Here is a 23,553-nt window from a genome sequence, read left to right as displayed (position 1 = left end):
AATAATTGCGGAGATATTAACAGTGTGAAAATGTTTGGGGGTCAGATTATTATTTCTCAGTCAGGTAAAGTGTCTAGTTATAGTGAGAGTTTGAGTGTGCTGGGTCCTGGGTCGTTAGTACTACAACAAGAACGGTGGGGTATTCAGATTTTACAGGGAGGGAAAAAAAAGTCTGGGTCCGAGTCCACTCCACTTCAATTCGGCATAGAGTAGCGCAAACGTCGATCACTCTCTGCTGATTTCTGATCGTCTAGTCCGTAGGTGACCTTTGAGAGCGGTTTTGAAGGAGTCAAGGGATTTTGGTGGCATAGGAGCGAAAATATCATCATCCAGCCCATCCTATACCATGAGGAATATCGACTCCGAGATATTTATGTTTTATGACATGGTCACAATATGGATGTATGTTTGAGAATGGTTCAAGTTGCTTATTAGTTTATTTTCAGGAAGGTCAGACCAGAGTAATATAGACTAGTAACAATGGTATGCGGAACGGAAGTGCTCATTCTATCTCAATGGGATAGTTCCTTCCAGCCATAGGAGCAATGTTTGGAACTCTATAGCCCATAGGCACCCGCTTTGCGGCGAGATCAAAGCGTGTCGGTACTCTCCTACTGTTCTACACTCTTAGACTAGAGTATCTAAGGGTCAGACCTACTAACCTGACTTCGCCAGATGGGGGCGGAATTGGTTCACAAGTTCAGTTTCTGGCAGAGTCGGGTTAGGTTAGGTCAGTCAGACCAGCCCACCCAATGAAAAGTTATAATTATTTATTTTTAGCCAATATAAAAAATATCACAAAAAGATCTGTACCATATTTATCAATTCTGATTGGGTGGGCACTGGGCAGAATTTTTAGAGAAATGTAGTTTTTTATAATATATATATATATATATATATATAGTATTATAGGCTATTGCTCCAGCTAAAAAACACTGCAATAAGTAGACATGAAACAGGAAATGGTTATGGAAATGAGAAATTAGTATGATTTTTTTTTTTTTAATAAAAGATTCACACCCAGAAAATATTATATTAAAGCCATTTATTTGGCATCTGAAGATATATATATTTTCGCCGAAAAAGTAATAACATGTTGAGTGTCCAAAAATGGTCAAAATCAGATTATCAATAGCTTTTTCCTAACAGTAATCTAAAGCCTTAAGCAAGCAAATATATCATACAATTTATGAAACAAATAAACCTGCAATTACTTTTTTTCATGAGGGAGATGATTAGAAGGCTATCATTGTATTTGTGTGTTCTAAACACTATATGGTGATGCGCTTCATTTACAAAAAATAAAAAAAAATCATATTACCGGTACAAGCCATGCAGAAACCTGTATCTTCATATTAAAAGTTTTCCCCCAAAAGTGTTGCACACAAAATTAGTGAAAATAGCAGATCAGATGCAAGCTGACATGTCACATTATGCTGCATTGTGACCCTGTAGAACTGCCATTTTGTTCTATATTTTGAAAGCAAGGTTGAAAGTGGTTAAGACTGACTTTATACATGACCAACAAGTATTATTTTCTGAAAAGTAACACTTTTGAACATGCAAGGTTTCCATCAGACAGCGATGACTATGCTGGCTGCTGTTTCAACATAATATATCACTATATTTACAAAAAAAAAACTGAAACATATCTATGAACATTACAGTATGCCTAAACAGGTTGTGTTGTCCATTCATTGGTAAAGGTTCAGTTGTAATACAGTACATTCAAGCAAAAGCTGCCCCGTGCAGAGTTAACTACACCACTCAATGATATTCATTGAATTTAAGCGTGTGTGTATAAGTTCTAAGGCTTACAGTGACAGATCTAACTGATCACAATTTATTAACCCCATATATATATATATGGCAGAAATCTATCTCCATATTAAAACATTTAATGCCCTACATACGAGTGTCGCATGAAAGCAGTGGAAATAACCTAATTGTGAACTTGCAGATCTGGTATTTTGTGCTTTTGAACACCGGTCCTTATTTTTTCCATTTTTGTTTGGTTTCCACCTGACAGCGAAGATGAAGAATGCTAGTTAAATGTGCATCTGAAATGTAGCGCCAGCTGTGTGGTACTAACTTTGTCCCAGGACTGGTTCAGTTATTTTTCATTTCATTTTAATAAAGACAATATTTAGCAGACTGTCCAGCCATTAAATAAAGTTTCAAGCTCTTTTTCTTACATTCAAAATGGAACTGTGCTTTCAAGTTATAACGTGGTCTCGTCTGAAAGCTGTGAGTGAAGACAAAAAGTCAAAGTTTCTGATCCATTGACCTAATTTGGAATGCCTGTCACGCTCAGTGAGCCAATATATTGAGTATATACTATAAATGCCAAGAGCTATTAGCCATAGCTATTGGCTTATACAGTATAAACAAGGCTTTACTTTACACAAAGTCCTACCTTTCCAGAATATCCACAAAAAAGGACACTTAAGAACCCTAGCTTCACTATTCTGGGGTGAACATTTGGCAATAAAACAGGAGTATAGAGCCCAGGGAGACTTCAGGTAACTACTCCCAAGTACAATGGGGATTTAAGTGGTTAAGAATCCAGCACTGTCCGAAACACTAAGAAAAAAGATTCCAAGCCAAGAGGTCTCCTTATTTTAGAGCCAAACAAAACCACATACAACATCATATACAACACTTCCACTGCTATCTTGGTAACAACATTCAAATGTTTTGGATACCAAACAAAGTGATTTTAATAGTTGACTAAATTTAATAGTGCAAATGACCCGCTTCACATACTGCATGACCATCCTAGGAGAGATGGGACGACTTTCCAATTGTTCCCAGCTACATTTAAATCACTGTTTCTCTTGTCATTTATATAAAAAAAAAAGAAAACTGCTAGGATACCTTGCAGTCAAGAAAGGGTTTGATGCTCATTAATATTAAGACAATGTAAATTGGCATTATTGTAAGATGAGGGATTATCAGTATTTTTATTTCTTTACTGTCAATAGATAATAATGTAATACACCACAGGTCTACAAAGGCCTTGTAATTATATATAATTATATATATTGGTCCTGTGTGTTGAAACAGACATACAGTAAGTGCACTTTAGGGGACATAAAGGACACTTCTATAGGAATGTGCAAGCAATAAATACACAACGTAAATCTTTAAGGTGCATGCGTATATAGAGGGGAAAACAAACTATCTCCAGGCAAGTTGTTTTCATCAACCAGACAAATGAGAGTTAAATGCATATAATGCACTTCTCCCAGGAACTGAACTCATCAACTGGCAAAACATAATGAAAATAAACCAAAAAGCCAAACGCACCAGCGCTACGATTATACCAGAACCCTTATGTTCCCTAGTTTTCTAAATATCGTCGAAGCAAATTAAATGGTCCATTCTAAATGCTCTCCCTAAAGGCAGTTACCCTTCATTATACCCACAGAGGAAAAATACACTACTACTGTAGATATTGTGCTTCCATCAGTAGCTTCACTCAAACAAGCTTCTGTGGTTAATATTCTAAATAACATATTATTTTAACAGATCCAAAAGTACAAAACTCCAATATACACACTAGATTTATTTTTCCTTCGTTGTCCTACTACAGAATGTGGGCCAACACAGCAAAGTTTAATCTCTCTCCCGGGGTCTCTCTACCAAAGATGGTGTCGCTGCCCCACACTGAAGCGGTCTCACGCAGGATGATGTAGAGGTTACAACCTCAACCTCAAGTGCTGTAATGATCCTGAAAAAACATGGCAAAATAAAGTGTCAGAAGACATCGTTTAGAATCACAAATTAGCAAAAACGTTATCAAAGTTGTACGACATAGTTGTCGGGCAGAAACCTTGTAATTTATCTACACATATTTCATCATAATATATAAAGTGTTGGTGCAGAATGATGTGTGGGTGATGTGTGTCGCCGACCCACCTGGATGGAGGTGACGACCCCACTGGCCATGACGGACAGCTTTCCTGCCATGGAGCGCACACCTAGTTTCAGCTGGGACATGTCCGGGGCGTTGGGCAGGACGTTGGACAGACGGTAGGAACCCGCTGTGCAAGCAGACAGAACAATTCACGTTGTAGCCGAAGGATATTGCAAGTTAACCTGACTCCGCCAGCTGGTGGCAGCAGTGAGTTCCTCCTGCTTCCCATCTGGACTCTCTCTGGCAGAGACGATGTATCTGAGCGATATGCGGCCGCTAGAGGCGGGATCAACGCGAGACTGGTGACGTATTGTAGCTGTGCCACGGCACAAATGTAAACACAAGCTAACAAGACTACAACTCGAAATTATTATGGAGAGATCAGATTTTTGTCCCGCTGCTTCCGGTTCATCGTTTCTGCTTGAGAGGGACCAGAGTCTAGTACTAGAAATAAGAGTGCAGGATCCAGGTCCCAAATTGGCCCTGATAACCAGTTATTCAACACAGAGCACACTAGCCAACAACAGAATAAAAAGGAACTTTGAGAACCGAACGGATGATCTTCTAAAAGATTATAAAATTATATCGGCCTACAGAAAAAACAAAAACCTTAAAGATTATCTAGTACACAGCAAGTTAAAATAAATCAACACACCAGCACGCCAGGGACCAGAATACTTCGAACCCAAACAATTAGTCAAAAATAGAACTACAAAACGCGTGTTAGAGATTAAACAACAAATAACAACCAGAACCAGTAACTGCATTTACTTAATCACATGTGAAAAATGTGGTTTACAATATGTCGGAGAAACGGGTAAAACAATAGGTACAAGGCTGGGACAACACAGATACAATATTAACAATGGAAAAAAGACAACCACAAGGTTTGTGCAACATGTCATGGCTCACGGCATTGAAGCTCTAAAATGCGCTGGACTTCAACACAATCCCCACTGGACAGTAGGACAAAGACGTTTTAATGAAAAACAGTGGATTAAGAACCTCAACACGGATTTTCCTGGAGGCTTAAACATGCCTAAAATCAGATCTTGAACACAACAAAAACTTAAACTCAGGATTAAACTGGAGAAATCTAAAAATGATTGGATCAGACTTCCTTCAGATACATGGCGAATGCATTTATTCCTTGCATTGTGCCTACACATGCCTACACATGTTGCGACTTGCAGTCGCAACATGTGTAGGCACAGTGCACTGAAGTTTTTTAATTCCCCCGACACTTGTACTGAATGGTGCCATATGAATGATGTTTCCATACCGGGTTGTTTCTTTGGGTCATCGAACAGATCCGCTGAACTTATAGCAGAACTCCCAGAAAATCTCTCCAGTCTAGTCTTCGCCTCATACTGGAAAACACAAGAGATCTTTCTTAATTTCTCTTCTCAAGATTAATTTCATAGGTCAGACGGTCAGTGTGTAGAGATTGCTTTTGTACTTAGATTAGAGCTTCTTGCATGTCCTTTTTGTAAATGATTGTTTTTATTAGGTAGATATATTATAGAAAAGCCTAACCGGGGACTGGGGTTGCAAATTAGTCTCGGCTACATATACTAGTGGTACATATAATGGTTTCATGTCTTGGTATTGTCCATTGTATAAATAAATAAAATAAAGAATAGACAGGATACCAAGAGCAAAGAGAACCCCATGGATCCTCGTGCAAGACACACAGACACAGACACAGACACAGACACACACACACACACACACACACACACACACACACACACACACACACACACACACACACACACACACACACACACACACACACACACACACACCTATCGTATTAATGTATACATCAAATAATTATTGCTCCAATGTGGATCTCAGACTTCATGTGGCCAGCCCGGAATCTCAACCTTTTCAGGCTGCAACCCCCAAAATAATCATATTTAAACTGGGGACCCCCAACCCCGACAAGACCTTTCAATGTCTCAACTTGAGGCATTGTATCTCTTTATACCTAATATTTGAGAGTTTGGCCAATGTTAAAACGGTCTTAAAAGCAAACCCTGGCCTGTATACACTTATACTGGATGTTGGCGACTACAAATTTAGGCAGGGTTTCAGCCCATACAGAGCTCCTTTGATTTCCATTATCCAAATTAAATCAATTAGTGGAGGTACTTCTGAATCCTACTGGTAATTGTGACAAGAAATTTGGTGAGATTAGATCTGACAGAAAGGCTCACTTTCCTACAGAGCCACAGTGCAGTAAAACAAATGACAAACTTGGCAATATGGCAGATAATTTACACTGTCACTTGATTGATTGTATTCAAGATTACACACGCCTACCTCAGAATGATCTTGTTTGCCAAAGTACATGTCAGAGGAGATGGCCTTGACGTCACCTCCAAACTTCTTCTGGGCTTCCCCTGTGTCTGACACGACCTCCGGGTCGGGCCTGCGCCGGGCTGGCCTGAACGTCACAAACACAAACACACACACACCCAAAACGTTTGAAATGCAACAGGACAGCCCTTTAAAACACACTTTAAAACATGAAATAACCATGTGGATCTGAAGACTGACTCAAAATATCAAGGGCACACCTTGATGTTAGTTAAAGGGATCCCTGGCTAATAAAATAAGACAAATATGCCTTAAAATAAAATAAAAAAAATAAAAACACCTTAAATATTTTATTTCTTTGATAAATAGAGAATCTTTCACTCAATAGGAACTGCTCCTGTCTCAAGTTGATGGTGTCATATGTACATGTGTGGTCCATCCCTATGGAATTTATGGAATGCACATGCTAATAAAAAGTATTTAAAATATTGCTTTGATGCTCATATTTTCCTTAGAAACTATTAAGTTGTTTTTTATTAGCATATGCATTCCATACATTCCATAGGGCTAGAGTCTAGAGTAGACCAGAGCCATCTAATAGAAGAGTTGCGATATTGAGGGGGCAGAAACCGAGCGCTCGAGTGCTGTTCTTGCAGCCTGGAGAGGGAAAAGCTGGAGTTTGAAATACATTGTTTTCAACGAGGGCGGCGCAAATAAGAGCAATTTTAGGCATGTGTGCAACATGCCAACTGTTTTAAAGTATTTTACAGTCACAACTAAAGTCTCTGTAATGTTTATGTTGTATGATTACTACAAACCAATCTAAAATAAAGGGATTTAAGATCATTAAAGCTGGGCTGTTGCCTGAGTCCAATGCATTCCTGCCTACGAAATCACTCTCCCGCTTGCAATTAGAGCAAAATGCAGCCGCTAGGCTTTTAACCAACACCAAAAAGCGTAATCATATCACCCCTGTCCTGATGTCGCTTCACTGGCTTCCGGTCACTTACAGAATTGATTTAAAATGAATTTAATCGTCTTGCCCCTCGCTATATCGTAGAGCTCCAGCCCCCTCATGACCCTCCTCGCAGCCTGAGGTCCGCAGGCAAGGGGCTCCTAAAAACTCGCACTGCGAACTATGTCACGAAGGGTGATCGGGCCTTCGCCATCCGAGCACCTAAGCTCTGGAATGTGCTTCCAAAAAATTGCCTCACTGACTCCCTTCCACGTTTTAAATCTCTATTAAAAACCCATTGGTTTCAAACAGCATTCCTATAAATAACCGTTTTTGTTTCCCCCTGCCTTTTACTGATGTTGTGTTATCAGATTTGCTTAAATGTTTGTTTATTTCTTGTTTATTATGTTTATTATAATAGATCATAGATCATATAATAGATTATTTTAGTTATAGAGGAAGTATAATGTTTTAGGGCATATTTGTCTTATTAGCCAGGGATCCTTTTAAGTAGCATGTGATGTGTCAAACATCATGGTTCTGAATCCATTCCAAGCATTAGTTGTGCACAAAAAAACACTCCTTGGGCTAAAAACAGTCAAAATGGCCATTTTGACTTAATTGGTATTAAAATGGTCTTAAAAGTCATTAAATTGTAACTTTAGAAACGTATATGTTACACATTAAGCTAATCATCCAGGGACCCCTCCACCACCACCACTGGTGTATGGTGAGCTTATACCTGTCCTCCTGGTGGGTGATGGCGGTGGTCACGAAGAAGTCAGGCTCTGGTTTCTTCCTCTCGTTCCAGCCTCCATCACCTCCGTCGCCCCATTTATCTGCACTTTCCGTCGGTTCATCGAACCTGGACATCAGTCTAAACAGCAGGGACCACAGTAATGTTTCAGGTAAAGAATTATACCATTTGCTTCAACTATATCCATTGCTTTAAATATACCTTTATTACAATCGATTATCCATCAACCAGTCAAAATGTTATGTCTTTAGAAAAATGCCCTAACCAGATTGACAGACAGAATTAGGGTTGGATGGAAGGCTATAGATTGTGGACATTAGCACAACCAAACATGCAGCGACGCAACGCCCCATAACTGCTACATTGCTCTTAAAAAGGCGACTACAAATCAGGCTCAAGTACGTCCTGTTCCCTCGTCGGCGAAAGACCTTTTCACAGCCTTTTTTTGAGGCAGTTGTTTTTTGTAATTATATTCCAGGATAATCCCAAACTCTAAAATACCATTAAGACCAAGTACAAAACAACCGTTTGTCATTGCTAGGACAAATACTAGCATAATAGCTGCAAGACGTACAATATGTGATTAACAAACTTAAACATCAAGTTTAAGTTCTTAAAATGGTTCAGAGATATAATGCATCCTAGTACATAAAGCAGGCAGTGTGCACTGCAGGCACATTGCTCTTTCAGCAGAGGACACCCTCCATGATCACAGCAAGATTTAAACTCGTGACCCTTTTGCCCTCTGTGCTGCTAACTTAGCAGTGCTAATAATAAGGTAGTATTAAGTATTAAGGCATTTACCAAAAAGTATAGTAAAACAGCCTCTAAAGATAATCTCACATAGCCAGATGTGTTAGACCAGTGGTTGGCCTTGTTATGCCACGACACCCAAACCATGTCGAGTCGGTCGGACCCACGGTTGTCCAGAACCGCCCCAAAAAGGCCTCTGCCTGGGCTCTGGACAGGGCCCCTGTCCAGTGTCCATATATGGAGCTGGCCTGTTCTGACAACATTCTGATGCCTGAATGGACTCCATATTTGGGCATTCCTGAGAAGAACTATGGGCATAAAAGGGACACAAACATAATATCTGGGTGGGGCATGCATTTCTAACTTGCATCGTTCCAAGTAGGCCAGTGCCCAACATGCACCGCTGTAGAGGCTCCAACGGGCACGCTCTAGTTAGTATCTTAAAAAAAAGATAGTTGCCGTCAGGCAGACACCTCTTATTTCCATACTTTTTTCATAAATTAATGCCCTATTTGATCATACTACTGTGTCAAACAAAAACATCAACAGTAGCAGATCTGCATTTTTCTTTTTTGTTTGAATCATGAAAACGAACATAATGAGATTTCCACCAGACAGAGACAATATACAGTATATTTGGTCATTGCTGTGTGATCACTTGCATCTTTTAAAAATCCACCTTTCAGCAGGCCCAAGGGAGAGGAAATTATCCCCCCCTTTCCTTCCCCCCCCCCCCCCCCCCCTGTACATAGTGTTTTATTTTTCCTGTGATGATATTGAACTTTGTTGTTATTCTTCATGTCATGTCTATGAATTGATCGCATAGCCATAGGGCCTAAATGGAAACAAGACTGCAAGGACGTTGTTGGTGCTATCCCTTTTGGACTGAGTGTTTGGCTGTACTTTGTTGGTTGTATAATTTACATTTCTGTAATAAACTATAACTATTCAATCAATCAAAGTGTGTGTATGACTGTGTGCATATCCCCCCTGCACTGACAGAAGTCTCACCTGGAGCTGAAGGAGCCTTCATCCTCGTCCACATCGGTGAATCGGCGCCCCCCCTTGGTAGTCTTGGCAAGCGACCCTTTATCCTGTTGGATGGTGTGCATGTCTGACATCGACGAGTGAGACATGCCACTAGAGGGAGACAGAGAGGCAGACATACCCAATGAGTTACACAAACATTTTTCAAATTACATTCATTTCACACTGAAGAAAATAAATAAAAAAAAGTCCATAAATTAAAAAAAAATATATATAGTGAAAATAGCAGATCTACAGGCTCAAAGAGACATAGAATTTCTCTGTTGGGTCTCGACTGTTGTAACTCGTTGATATGTTTGTACTGGTTTGTAACTGTAACTAGTTTCCTGGATCAGTGATTCACAATCTGAAAAAAATACTAATAATCATGGTGTTTTTTTTTCTTTAAAAGCTTGAAAATGTGGTTTTCATTGTGATACCAATAAAAGAGGAACTTAAACTACACTATGTTAGTTCCTTTTTATCCAAGCCGCAAGACAATCGATTGATTATCAAAATGAATATGCTCTGAAAATGCACGCATCTCTCTACTTAAAACCCATTTTGGGCGGGAACCCCTTTTGGTGTTTTAAACATTATGTTATAATTTAGCTATTGAAAAATAGCAGATCTACAAGCTCATAGCGTGCCACCGAGTGTCGCGCTACGAGCTTGTAGGTCTGCTATTTTAGAAAATTCGTAAAAATGTGCCGCAAATCTTTGAATATATATTCTTTCAAAGTGAATGTTTTTAACCCCTAAATGGGGTAACCATTGTAGTCCAAAGCAAACGCTTTCGAGATTTCCAAGTGGGCCCTGATCCATAAAAGGCTGGGAAGTGGGAAGTTGGGAACCACAGTTGTAGCTCGTATGAAATAGATTTACACCACCATTATTCTATTATGTTCAGATATCGTACCTCCTCATACTCAAGCCCATGCCCAGTCGATCAGCCTGCTCCTTCTTATTCTTATTCCCCTCCAGTCCCTTCAGCGTCTTCTCTTGTTTTTTCCTCTGATCTTCCAGATCCTTGTAGGCCAGACGCAGGGAAGGAGCACTTAGGAGAGGAAGGAAGGAAGGGTAGTCAGAAGCAATAAAACAAGCAATGGCGTAGCGTCAGCAAAGAGCCACAACGTGACAAAACACACTCTCAACACGGCTGGAAAAAGTAATTAATATCAAGAAGAACAAGGCATTCATTCATCCTTCGTTGTTGAAGGAACGGTGGGGGTTGTGTCAAGGTCCATACACAATGAGAGTCTGGCAAATACGCATATGTGAAAATGCACCGCGGCTATTTCACATCAAACTATTAACTGGTGATGCCTCATTCATACAGGCGTATGATTTTATCCATGGCAAAATGCTCCCAGTGTGTAAGGACATTCGGTCTTACATCTGAACAGTGAGGGTGTCTTACATCAGTCAGTGTTTCTCAAAGTGGGGTCCAGGGACCCCCAGGGGTCCTTGATGGAGTTCCAGGGGGTCCCCAGCTAAGATGGATAGTTAGGAACCAGAGCCATAGAGTAAGACAGAGTTACGACATTGAGGGGGCAGAAACAAGCCTGGTCACGTGGTTCATGTACTCGCGCAAGCCCATAGACTAGACAATGCATTCCGTAAACTTCTGGTTGTCTCCTTTTGAAGGGACACACCAATAGAAGAGACTGGCCCCATGAAGTGGATGGAGTTGTCGTAACTCTGTCTTACTCTATGGCTCTGTTAGGAACTAAATGGACCCATGGACCTGTAACTCTGAGTGCACAAATGGAACCAAATGGACCATTTGCTTCCATTTGTAGTGTCAATTTGGGGGTCTTTGACATGAACAAGTTTGAGAACCACTGGTTCGTCAGAACAGTGAGGGTGTGTTACATGGGTTTGTCAGAACAGTGAGTGTGTGTTACATGGGTTCGTCAGAACAGTGATGGTGTGTTACATGGGTTCGTCAGAACAGTGAGGGTGTGTTACATGGGTTCGTCAGAACAGCGAGGGTGTGTTACATGGGTTCGTCAGAACAGTGAGGGTGTGTTACATGGGTTCGTCAGAACAGCGAGGGTGTGTTACATGGGTTCGTCAGAACAGTGAGGGTCTTACAGGGCTTCATCAGACTGAGCAGGGGTCCTGCCAGCAGCGTTGTCGTCTTTCTCCCTCTGTTTGTCCACGGCCACCGCTCTCTTCTGCAGCTCAGAGAAACTCTGGTTGCTCACCTTCTGAGCTCCCAGGCCACCCTTCTTAGAGCCCAGCTAGGACACACACACACACACACACACACACACACACACACACACACACACACACACACACACACACACACACACACACACACACACACACACACACACACACACACACACACACACACACACACACACTTAAGAACAGTGGTTCTCAAACTTTTTCATGCCAAGGACCCCCAAATTGAGACTTAGTAGCCCGCGGACCCCCATAAGAGAAGATTTGTAATTTTGTATGGCTCTAGCAGTGATTCTCAACCATTTTACCCCCAGTTCGACATGCATTAGGCTACGGACCCCCATTTAATGGCATTTCTATCTCTGGGACTCCAATTTATATTGTAAAATCAATGGGAATTTAACTCGGTTACAGATCCATGGGTCAATTTGGTTCTTAACTATCCATCATAGCTGGGGACCCCCTGGAACTCCCTCAAGGACCCCTGGGGGTCCCCAGACCCCACTTTGAGAACCACTGCTTTAGAAGATGTACTCTGGAATTCTGACTCTAAATGCATGTGAACAAAATGCATACATGGGCACAAATCAAGGCCAAATAAAGCGTGCAGTACGTACCGTTTTCCTGGTACCAGCGGGTTTCTTCTTCAGAACAGATGGCGCCTCTGGAGAAGATGAACAGCAGTTACAGCAAAAGCATGCCAGTGACAGTCATCATACAAATGAATTACAAACTGTACTGTACGTGTACGGTATATTATGTGTACAGTACTATAAACCTTTATATATTGTCACTGTCGGGCAAAAATCTTTCATCTCCATAGTTCATCTTTTTATATTTACCATAAAAACCCTATTTTATACTTCATCTACAGAAAAAAGCATAGACTCGGTCTATGCTGAGGTCTTGATGACTTGAGGTCTTGAGTAAAGGTTCTTGTGATCAAAATGCTGACCCTACAATTCAATCCAAAAGTATGTGCAAGAATTGACTTTAGACGTTTTTCTATGGAACTATATATTATCCTCTTCCAACCTCTTGATCAGTCATCATACAGTATTATTGTGTCTTATGTTATACAGCATAATTATGCCTCAATGAACCTGGATGAGCTTTCGGAGAAACACTCAGCATGTCAACATTGGGACCTTCCTCTGGGTTACCTGAGAGGAGACGAGAGACAGACAGGGTTAATGGTTTATATGTGGTTTGGCAGGTCAAACAGCAGTTGTAATACTGGACATGCTGTGTAGTACACCAGTGGTTTTCAAACTGTTTGTGTAAGTAAGTAAACATCTCAAGGCAAGTCTGTATTATTATTCATGACGAAAGTCTACATGCTCAAAACATATGTGATATGTTGTGAGCTTCAGTAGATAGGCTATTTTTACTATTTTGGAAAAGTTGTGGAAAAAAAATATTATTATTTTGCCTATGACATAAAAAATAAAGTAGGTTATCGAATTTTCTTCTGTAATAGGTAAATGGGCACAGACAGAGTAAATGAAAAAAGATAATTCATAACATTTTGTAAAGTTGTATATATTGCAATAATAATGTCTGGTTGCCATACAATTCCAAGACACACCACTGGTGTACAGTATACTGATAAACCACTGTTTGGTGACCAGTCACCACTGGTGTACAATATACTGATAATCCACTGTACCATTATTGTCTTCTCTATCATCTGTGTGCTGGGCAGGAAGAGGCTTCTCTACTGAGGGGGAGCTGAGAGTCATCTGGGCCGTGTTCTGAATCTCAGGAACAACCTGGAACGCACGCAACACAAATACATACTGTAACATGCGATTCACTTATATAAACCTTATATTATTATGCTAATGCCCCTAGGGTTCGTTACACTAAGGCTAAGCCTTGTTTTTGGAAAATTCATAGAGAAGGCATGGCAGTTACGTTGGAGAATGATGTATCCATGAGTAACTGTCTATTTGTGTATATGTATTATTATATATGTACAATTTTGTGAGTGTCTTGTAAGCCCGTGCGGGCTGGGCATCTTATGATGTACAGTAGGACACTTTAATAAAAACTCTATCTATCTATTTATCTATCTATGCTAAAAGGATAATACAATGGACAATGGGACTTGTTTGCATTGTGCTCCTATGTATTCAATTAATCAACATAGCATATTATAACATATTAATATATGTCATCAACAAACACAAATAACTATATTGCGAATGTAAGTTATCCTTCAGCTACAGAGAAACAGGAAGAGAAGGCCGGCTGTGGTTTAACAGTAAGAAACCTACAGTGGTTGAAGGTTTCCTCCACTCTTATGGCAATTAATTACTCCCCAGACACATTTCTGTGTGATGCAAAAAATCAATAAAAAAGCGTTTTAATCCGATCGGTGGCCATTTTATTAGAGTTATAATGCATCAACCGATAGGGGCGCATAGTTGAAAGCGCATGGCCAGAACCTGATTAAACATTGCTTTTTATTGAACAATACAGAAGATACCGGTACTTATACCAGTCCTATCAGAATTGTAACATCCATGGCCCTGGGATGAGCACTTTATATTTGTAATCTGAACATTTGTGTAGGCGGAACTTGGCACGGAGCCATCGTTGTGCGGTCGAAACTAATGGTGTCGGTAGCCTACTTGGAATTCACTAAAACATGTTCTATACACATCATTGTTTACAACTGAAACGGACTTGTGTGTGTGTGCATAACTTCCTCTTCAAAATTAGAGCCACATGTACTGATTAGTAGTGATGCACCGAATATTCGGCCGCAGAAAATATTCGGCAGAAAATGGCTAAATATTCATTTTCGGCCTATTCGGTATCGGCCCAAATAGGCAGAAAATATATCACCGAATAGTGTATGCAATTAATGCATTCAAAGAGCTGAATAAATGTTTTATGGATCCATAATAGTGATTATTATTTAAGTTAAGTTTTGCCATAACCATAATATAACATTTGTAGAATCAAACTCAGGTTAATGGGTTAAAGGTATATTCAGTGATTTCACTTAATTCAAATATCACTTATTTTTTTGTTTTGTTGTGATAATCCTCCCTACTATAGAGTGTGCTGGCCATATAAGGAGTTCCTCCCTGTCCCCAGTTAACCCCTGGGGGTCAAAAAACCTTAGGTTTCGTTTTTGACTCTCTATCCTGATTGGACGAAAGGCTGGGTCCCACATCCAAAAACGAAACCTAAGGTTTTTTGAGTGAAATCACTGAATATACCTTTAAGTGAGGATACTAAAACAGCGATATTCAGTTACACTTCATACCAATGATACTGTGCGGGTGTAGGTATGTTAAGTGATAACCACTTTCAACATGGCATTATAGGCAAAAGCTTTCTAAATCTTTAAAATTTTCCAAACATCTACAAGCTTGTAGGTCAACAATCTTTGCTATTTGTTGTACAACAAAGTATTTATAGTGCTTAAGTGGCATTCTGGACTAGACCCGTCTGGCTGGAAACATTGTGGTTGCAAGGACTGCATTTCTGACCTTTCAGATACAGGACTGTGTCACATTACCCGGTGATTGAGAGATTATTGTCTCCACCAGCCGAAGGCATGGGGAGAGTATGTTTTGCACTCCGTCCGTCCGTCCGTGTGTCCGTGTGTCCGTGTGTCCGTCCGTCCGTGACCAGCTAATCTCAGCCACCGTTAACCTGGTCGATGCCAAATTTTCCACACACACTCCCTGGATGCCAACCATGAACCTCTGCCCCAAACTTTCCAGAACGGCCTGTTATAGCGCCACCAGGAGGCCGCTTTGTGCAAAACAGGTTTTTGCACAGCACACCTACAGATTTTGTCCAAACATCACGCAAATTGGTACACAGTCTCTCTAGAGCCATTCAACCAAACCGGTCTTTCATATTTCTCACACTCCATCCTGATTGGTTAAGATTGGCTTCCAAAGTTCACAGGAGTGCTCAGTTTCAAACAAAATGCTGCAAATCATGAACACATCGCGTGATTTCCGTGAAATTGTGCACCCACATTCCCACTAGGCCGAGGACAAAATGCCACATGAACAATTTCAACTCAGCCTCAAGGTGGCGCTATAACTGGCCGAAAAGTGTTTTTACCTCTAACTGCACGGATCTGTGGATAACCTGGTGGAGACCTGTGCCCAGAAGGGCACTTTTTCTAGTTTATTCTGTACTTACTCTGTATAAACATACTATTTTAACTAGTGATGCCCCGAATATTCAGCCGCAGAAAATGTTCGGTTTCGGCCCGAATAGGCAGAAAATATATCACCGAATAGTGTATGCAATTAATGCATTCAAAAGGGCTGAATAAATGTTTTATGGACCCATAATAGTGATTATTATTTAAGTTAAGTTTTGCCATAATCATTTATTTTAAATAAATCAGGTAGCTTTAAGGTACGGCCATGACAGCAATGGTAGGAAAAAAGATGTATAATATTAATCATATTCGGATATTCGGTATTCGGTTTTCGGCCAACTGTTTCCTATATTCGGTATTCGGTTTCGGCCAAGAATTTCAATTTCGGTGCATCCCTACTGATTAGTCAACACTAGTTTTATTTCTAAGTCTTCTTACAGGACATTAACATCACATTTGAGTTCCTTTTGAATGCCTGTCAGATTTCTCTACATAACTGTCTCAGCTGTTGGTGCGCAAATGCGCCTTGCATGCCTTTGCCAACCCTAACGAGCGAAGGTTCGAACCCGAATGTTCGGGGACAGCCTTAACACACACACACACACGTAACAGGTCATCTCGCCCCTTTGCCAACTCGCCCCCGCGAAAAATGAAGACGGCTCGCCCCGGAATTTCGAAAAGTGAAGACGGCTCGCCCCAAGCTGTGCATAGCTCGCCACCAAAGTGTGGATATATTGTATACCTGTTAGAGTTAAAGATTTAGCTGGGGACCTGGAGTCTGTGAAATCTTTCACAGACTTACAGCGCCACCAACAGGTGGATTTTTGAAAATGACTCAAATCATGAAGGCAGCGTGCAATTTACGTGGAACCTTTCACAGACTTTCATACTTGGCTGAGGAATATATCCCACCCTTTTCACATTGGCCAGTTACAGAGCCACCAACAGGTGGATTTTAGGCTGAGGCATATATATATATCTTCTAGAATCTAGATAGTTCCAGTGATCCTGGACTGCGCCAACACAGAGTAAATAAGGTGGTTGAGCATGTACATTCTAAAGTACTCAGATGATACAACTTTAATTAAATTAGTTGTTGTTGTTGTTGTACTATTCTATGTCTGCCTAAAAGTACAGTACTTGTTAGAGTTAAAGATTTAGCTGTGTGTGTGTGTGTGTGTGTGTGTGTGTGTGCACACCAACACAGAGTAAATAAGGTTGTTGAGCGTGTACATTCTAAAGTACTCAGATGATACAATTTTAATTTCTCTCTATCCTTATGTTTCTATGTATGTCACTGTATTTTAATTTTTTGTCCTGTGTTATGTCAAATGTGTACAGTATATGCATACAAGGCCGCTGTGTGTGTGTGTGTGTGTTTATTTTCTACTGATTTCCTGTAGCTCTACCACTTTGAATCACATTACGGGCTAGGGTGTGCTAAACATCTCTCTCTCTCTCTCTCTCTCTCTCTCTCTCTCTCTGTTTAAAAGTAGGCTACTATTGTGAATCAGTGGACCATGACACAACTCTTCTTTACTTTCAAAACTCAGAGTCATAATAACAAGGCAAAGCAACATCATCACACATCATGTTGTATGACAAGACTGAAGTAGTCGATCCCAGATAATCCCCCCAATCGTTACAAAGGCAACACAGGAATATGCAACGAGCGCAGCACAATCAAACAGCTGTCAGTGAGACATAACAGCTACATGTAAAAATCTCTCTCTCTGTTTAAAAGCACAGGTAAAAATCTCTCTCTGCTGTTACCTCGAAAACGGTTTTACGGGGCGACTTGTCCGGACTTTTGGGGGGACCGATCTTCGCTGTTTGGGGCGAGTTGGCAAAGGGGCGAGTTGGCAAAGGGGCGAGCCGTCTCGTATTCCACACACACACACCTCTGTGTGTAGGCTGAAGAAACCCACCCACCTCTGTGTGTAGGCTGAAGAAACCCACCCACCTCTGTGTGTAGGGTGAAGAAGTCCTCTTGCTTGTCATCTAGTGATTTTGGGGACAGGGGGGCCTGACTGTCCAGCCATAACTGTAAGAAATAGGAAGGTTATAAGTGACTGTCCAACATTAACACATACACGGATTACACGCACACAGTAGATGAGGGGAAGTGCCCATAATTCCCATATCCCATTACTCCGACTATGTGGCTTTGCGTACAATTAGGATGGGGTTAGTAAGGGGTATTATTAGCATACATTAATACTACTAGTAGTGCATTGTGATTGCTGTGTAACTTCCTTGGGAGGGGGAAACCCCCCCCCCCCCCTGTCAGGTGATAAGAAGCGGCGTGCTCACTCCTCATGCATTGAAGGAAGCATGAGCTCAGTTCGGGGCTCTCCCCAGGTTGGCAGGATTACAGCATAGGCAATTGGCACCGGGTGAAAAAAATCAGTTACAAAAAATAATGACTGTCTTACTACAAAGTATAAGTGGTTTAAAAAAAACTAATAAGAGGGACTCAGAGAGAGACACACACAACCTACTCCCCACTCAGCACCGCACCGCCCACCAACCCACACACCACATTTATAGAAACTTTAGAAACACAGACAGACATCTTGTTTAACACTGATGAAGGGCACTGCACTAGTTGCTGAAAATGATGCTTGCGTCATTATTCACTTATGTCACTATCAAAACACAAATAATCTACAAAAAAATCTACAAACATATACTTGGTACTTATTTAACTCTAAAGTACAGGAAGGACGTTGTTCCATGTGGAACTGGCAACCAACGGCGTCAACTCCAGGAGTGCTTGAGGGCTAAAGCACCAACTGACACAAATGACAATAGTAAGCCAAATAGCACCCACTGACTGAAGGCTGAAGCTCCCCTCCCCCTGGTCATTTTGCACACACCTTTACGGTGTTCACAGAACATGTATTCAAATGCTAATACGGTGGCTTTGTTCCAGTGACCGCACGGTTCATTCACACTCCTGCAGCAACACTAGCCCTGGTCCAGTGCTTAGAGAGACTAGCTGTAAGGACCAGGGCTACAGCAACACTACACTGACACGGTCAGCGGAGAGGCTGCTGTTTGTGTACCGTCGGCCCGTCTGTAAAGAGCCATGAGCCGGGAGGGAGCGGAGGGGCAGCAACACCACCGGGTAATCTCCACGCTTACGGGGCGGGCGGGCGGGTACCCAGTGTCGTTATAGGAACCTTCCGCCACTGCTGGCAACAGAACGTACCTCTGTGCCGTGACTTCTGGTGGCTTGGTTGGCCAGAGTCTTGACCTTCTCCCGGTACAGCATGGCAGCTCGACTGTTGTACTTCAGGTTGGCAGCGCCGGATGAAAAGCCCTGCTGGCTGAAAAATGCGTTCTGTCCACAGGAAGACACCCATTCAATTCTTTCACTGCAGCAGTGGCTCAAATGATATTCGACAACACATTTCAAGACGTGTACACAGTGACAAGGTCTTAATGCACTCCACATTCATCAGGACCCAAGTTTGACTAATCTAACCAAAATAATTTGAAAAATGTAGGGCTAGCGTTGTGTAGCCAGAAAACTATTCCACAATCTGTCCATCATTTCCGTTCACGAAATATCTTATGAAATATCCATTTCTGCTAAGCAAGCAGAAAGCTATATGCTTAGATGATTTCGATTTATATTCAGAAAAATGTGTGCGACTGTAAAGGTTAAAAGGAAGTGGGTAAGAGGCACCACATCTGCTTAATCGCTTGATCATTTTTAGAGCTTCCTCGCTCCAGACTGTATGACGGAATCAACAGCCTGGCTCACGGGATATGGTTTAAAGTGGTTAACTAGCTGATATCTTTATCACCTAATTGCAATTATTTGAGATACCGGTAATCGGAATTATTACCGTATGGTAATCATCAAAATTGTTTCCACGTTGAAAAATGTTCATATATTTTTCAAAGATAGCAGAAATAGCAGATAAACAATCTTACATTGCCAGCTTAGTATAACATTATAAAATATTTATTTGTCATATCTGCCCTGTGGAATATATTTTATTACCAAGCCTGAAAGGCAAACTAGGTTTTTATTCAATGTCCAATGCCAAAAACACAATGAAATAATTTAAAAATCGCAATTATTTCTGTGACAATTAATTGCCAACTTATTTTGAGGACAGGTTACAGTATGTACGTATACTCACCCCAGTGGCATTGCCCCCAACTTGCATACACCTCAACTGGAACCAGGACCAGTTAGAGTCCAGTTCTGTGGACCTGTGTGAAACATCAAATCTTAGGACATGACCAAGGAAGATGTCACCTGAAATGTTTCAACCCATTAAGACCTGGAATGCATCTGGGTCACCTTAGCTTTCAACCACTTAAAACATTATTTTAAACTTTAGCTATTGAAAAATAGCATATCTACAAACTCGTAGTGCGGCACTGTATTTTTGCTAATCTTTGAATCCAATTCTGTACACTCAGTACCAGACATTATAGGCCAATATATTCTTTCACAGCGAACATATTTAACTCAAATATTTGCTTCTGGGGTGGGGAGTCCCTCGGCCTGGAACAAAATATTTTCAGATGGGGGTCCATGGCCAAATACCGATAATTCTGGGGTCCGACATGAAAAAGTTTGAGCACCACTGATACGTTTTGTAGAAGGCATTTGTAGAATCGGGTCTTCTGATCTTAATGGGCAAACACTAAAATAGACAGCTACAGTAGGGCTACAACTATCGATTATGTACACCTTTATATTAATAGATTGTTTAGAATTGACTAAGAAAGAAATTCAATTCCACCACAAAATCAATTTTTATTTAAACAAAGAAATGTAAATAAGTGATTAAATTGATTCGATTAACAGTTGCAGTCCAAATGGACAGTCAGCTATAATAAATGAACTGCCAATGACCCAACTGTGTGTTTAGCAATCAGAAGGCGTCGCTAGTTACCTGATGAAGGACAGATGAACTCCCAGAGACCTGTGAGTCCCTGAACAGTCAATACATAGAAACACTCCATAGGTGATACTGGCCCAGCTAGGGTTCTTAGAGGAGCAGTCGAAACAAGCCTACGGAACAATGAAAGCTCTAATTAGACAAATTATCCAACCAACAAACAAACACACAAACAAAAACTAAAGGGCAAAAAAACCACTGTTCTCTAAGACAATATACTGTATATGATGATAATGAATGCTATAGGGTTTGCAAACCCTATAGTGTTCATTATTGATGTACATCCAACTATTTTGCGCAATTGCGGAACGACTTCAAATTGAAAAACGTAACCCAAATCAAACCTTCTATATGCTTTCAGATATACTGTACATACTGTAGGCCTCAGACACACTATACAACCATGCTACAGAGTACAGACTCCCAAACGGACTTGTTATATGCTATGGATTTTCAAATGATTCTGTCCCAGGGACCCCGATATGACATTGATTTTTGAATTGTAGGCTGTGATAAACTGATCCATTACAAGGTAGTGCAAGTGATAAACAAAAGGGTATTCTGTTAAAACGCTAAAGCTCTATATTCAGATGTTTATTCTCTCCAGATCTTTAATAAACAGAAAATACATTTTCAGGTGGGCTGCCAAATGCAGCCAGTCAGGAGAGACACATCTTTATCAATTTGATAAAAAAAATGTTTATGCTGACCTGAAAACGTATATTCTGTTTACAAAGAGATTTAGAGAGACCCCAGCTGTTACTTTACAAACACTGCAAAAATACTGTTTAAACATGGCATTAGGTCACATGGCCACGGTCAAGGAGTTTATTGTCATTCCATTAAAGCACAGAACGAAATGGTCCTGTCATGGTGGCAGGATCTGTACATAATTATATTAGTCACTGATATATATATTTGTGTAATAAAGTCTAATTTACACTTAGTTGCGTGCTGTTGGTGTTGCATTGAATGCGGTAAAAGCACACATTGCTCACCGTGAGCTTGTAGATCTGCTATTTACTGGCAAGGCACCCAGCACGCAACCAAGTATAAATGGTAGATAGATAGCGTCACAGCATATATTTGCTTGCGGCTAGTTGAGATTGAGAACCAAATGTTAAGCAAGAGAGACACACAGTTTACAGTTAATATATTAAATAGCCTAGTCCAAACAGAAGAGCAAATGTGCTGTGGTTGAGCTATGAGCCCCTCTCTGCTCCTCACTTCACCTCTTCCTCACAGTCTTAACATCCTACTGACCTACTGTATACTGGTTGATTAAGAAATAAACATTTTATTTAAAGTTTGAAAAATTGCCCCAAAGATAGGGGCGCCTTGGATACAACTGTGTTTAAAAATAAATACAAATTAAATATTTGACACAAAGCCCTGATAGCTTTGCTTGCATTGACTTAGCTCTGGTCCATAGCTCTAACGGAAGCAAAGGGCATAGGGCTATGGACCAGAGTCCAGAGCTAGCATTGACTTAGCTCAGAATGATAGAAGCAGTATGGACCAGAGCTAGCATTGACTGTGGAGCCTCGAAAAGGCTGAGCTGGTAAATGCAGCCTAAAATGTTCAACACTGATGATTTGAATTCACACTGTGATATAGTATGTTTTAAACGTCTGGGTAGGACAGGTGGACGATCGGTCTTCTCTTCTTGCATCTCTCAGTCTCTCTCAAAACCATTGACGTGTCAAATATTAAGTCCATGATGAAGTCCACTCACTTCCTCGTTAACAGTCAAACATCTCATCCCATGAAAACAGCTCACCTTATTCGTGGGGATGGCACGCAGTCTCTTGAAGATAGCGGCTATGTCCTGCTTGGCGGGTTCCGACATGTTTGTAGTGTACCTGTTAGTTAACACCTTATCATATATCACACAAAAACGCCAACACACAGAAAAGCAGCTGTCTTTTTTTTATCTGCTAGCCTAAAGAGCCGAAATGCGACACGTCAGTAGGAAAACAACACGCATGTTGAGCTCTGATTGGCCCAAGAGCTGGCACGTGTCTATGTTGTTGTAGCAAGGCTCTCTGGGAAATGCAGTTTCGGTGCAGGGCCAGTGGCAGCCAGACTTGATTGATTGAACATTTTATTAACAGTTTGCAGAATGGGCAATACGTGTGCAAGGAAAGTACACCAGAAAAAGACTTGTTTACATAAGGGTACTTCATTTTCAGTTCATCAGAATATTTAAAGACATACAAATATACACTTCTATGCAAAAACAGAAATCATTAAATACATGACCTATCTATAAATGCAGTCTCTGGCTGTGTATGTGTGTACTGTTGTAATCCACGTAACTCGAGAACCGTTCGCCCCACCGACTTCAAATTAGATACATGCGTTCCAACTTCCACACCCCCACAGGGAATGCAGTGCCCGATGTCGAGAAGGTCGGACCCACGGTTATCCAGAGCCGCCCCAAAAAGGCCTCTGCCCTGGCCCTGCCCAGTGTCCATATATGGGGCTGGCCTGTTCTGGCATCATTCTGACATCTGCATAGACTCCATATTTGGGTATGTCTGACAAAGAACT

At 40.9% G+C, this 23,553-nt stretch overlaps 1 protein-coding gene across 1 annotated transcript; it reads right to left on the bottom strand.

The window, feature by feature from the left end:
* Positions 1-1,030: 1,030 nt before the first annotated feature.
* On the bottom strand, positions 1,031-22,949 carry arfgap3 (ADP-ribosylation factor GTPase activating protein 3). Its single transcript, XM_083757815.1, has 16 exons — positions 22,781-22,949; positions 20,995-21,113; positions 20,230-20,302; positions 19,287-19,418; positions 18,036-18,116; positions 13,601-13,703; positions 13,035-13,094; positions 12,549-12,595; positions 11,833-11,981; positions 10,655-10,792; positions 9,721-9,849; positions 7,942-8,076; positions 6,248-6,371; positions 5,202-5,289; positions 3,922-4,046; positions 1,031-3,733 (listed from the first exon to the last, which is right to left on the bottom strand). Exons 1-16 carry the CDS (start codon positions 22,847-22,849, stop codon positions 3,716-3,718), a joined length of 1,590 nt encoding a protein of 529 aa, XP_083613941.1. The 5' UTR covers positions 22,850-22,949; the 3' UTR covers positions 1,031-3,715.
* Positions 22,950-23,553: the final 604 nt, after the last annotated feature.

The sequence above is a fragment of the Protomyctophum parallelum genome (assembly GCF_964188405.1).
Source record: "Protomyctophum parallelum genome assembly, chromosome: 22".
NCBI classification, from domain to species: domain Eukaryota; kingdom Metazoa; phylum Chordata; class Actinopteri; order Myctophiformes; family Myctophidae; genus Protomyctophum; species Protomyctophum parallelum.
Note: the sequence above shows the minus strand (reverse complement) of the source record. Positions and strands in the feature narration are given on the sequence as shown.

Excerpts from the sequence above, each read along its gene's own strand:
- arfgap3 (XM_083757815.1), bottom strand. The coding sequence starts at position 22,849 with ATGTCGGAACCCGCCAAGCAGGACATAGCCGCTATCTTCAAGAGACTG. Across the intron at positions 9,850-10,654 it reads ATGGGCTTGAGTATGAGGAG|TGGCATGTCTCACTCGTCGA; the intron begins GTACGATATCTG and ends GTCTCCCTCTAG. Across the intron at positions 6,372-7,941 it reads ATCACCCACCAGGAGGACAG|GCCAGCCCGGCGCAGGCCCG; the intron begins GTATAAGCTCAC and ends TGTGACGTTCAG.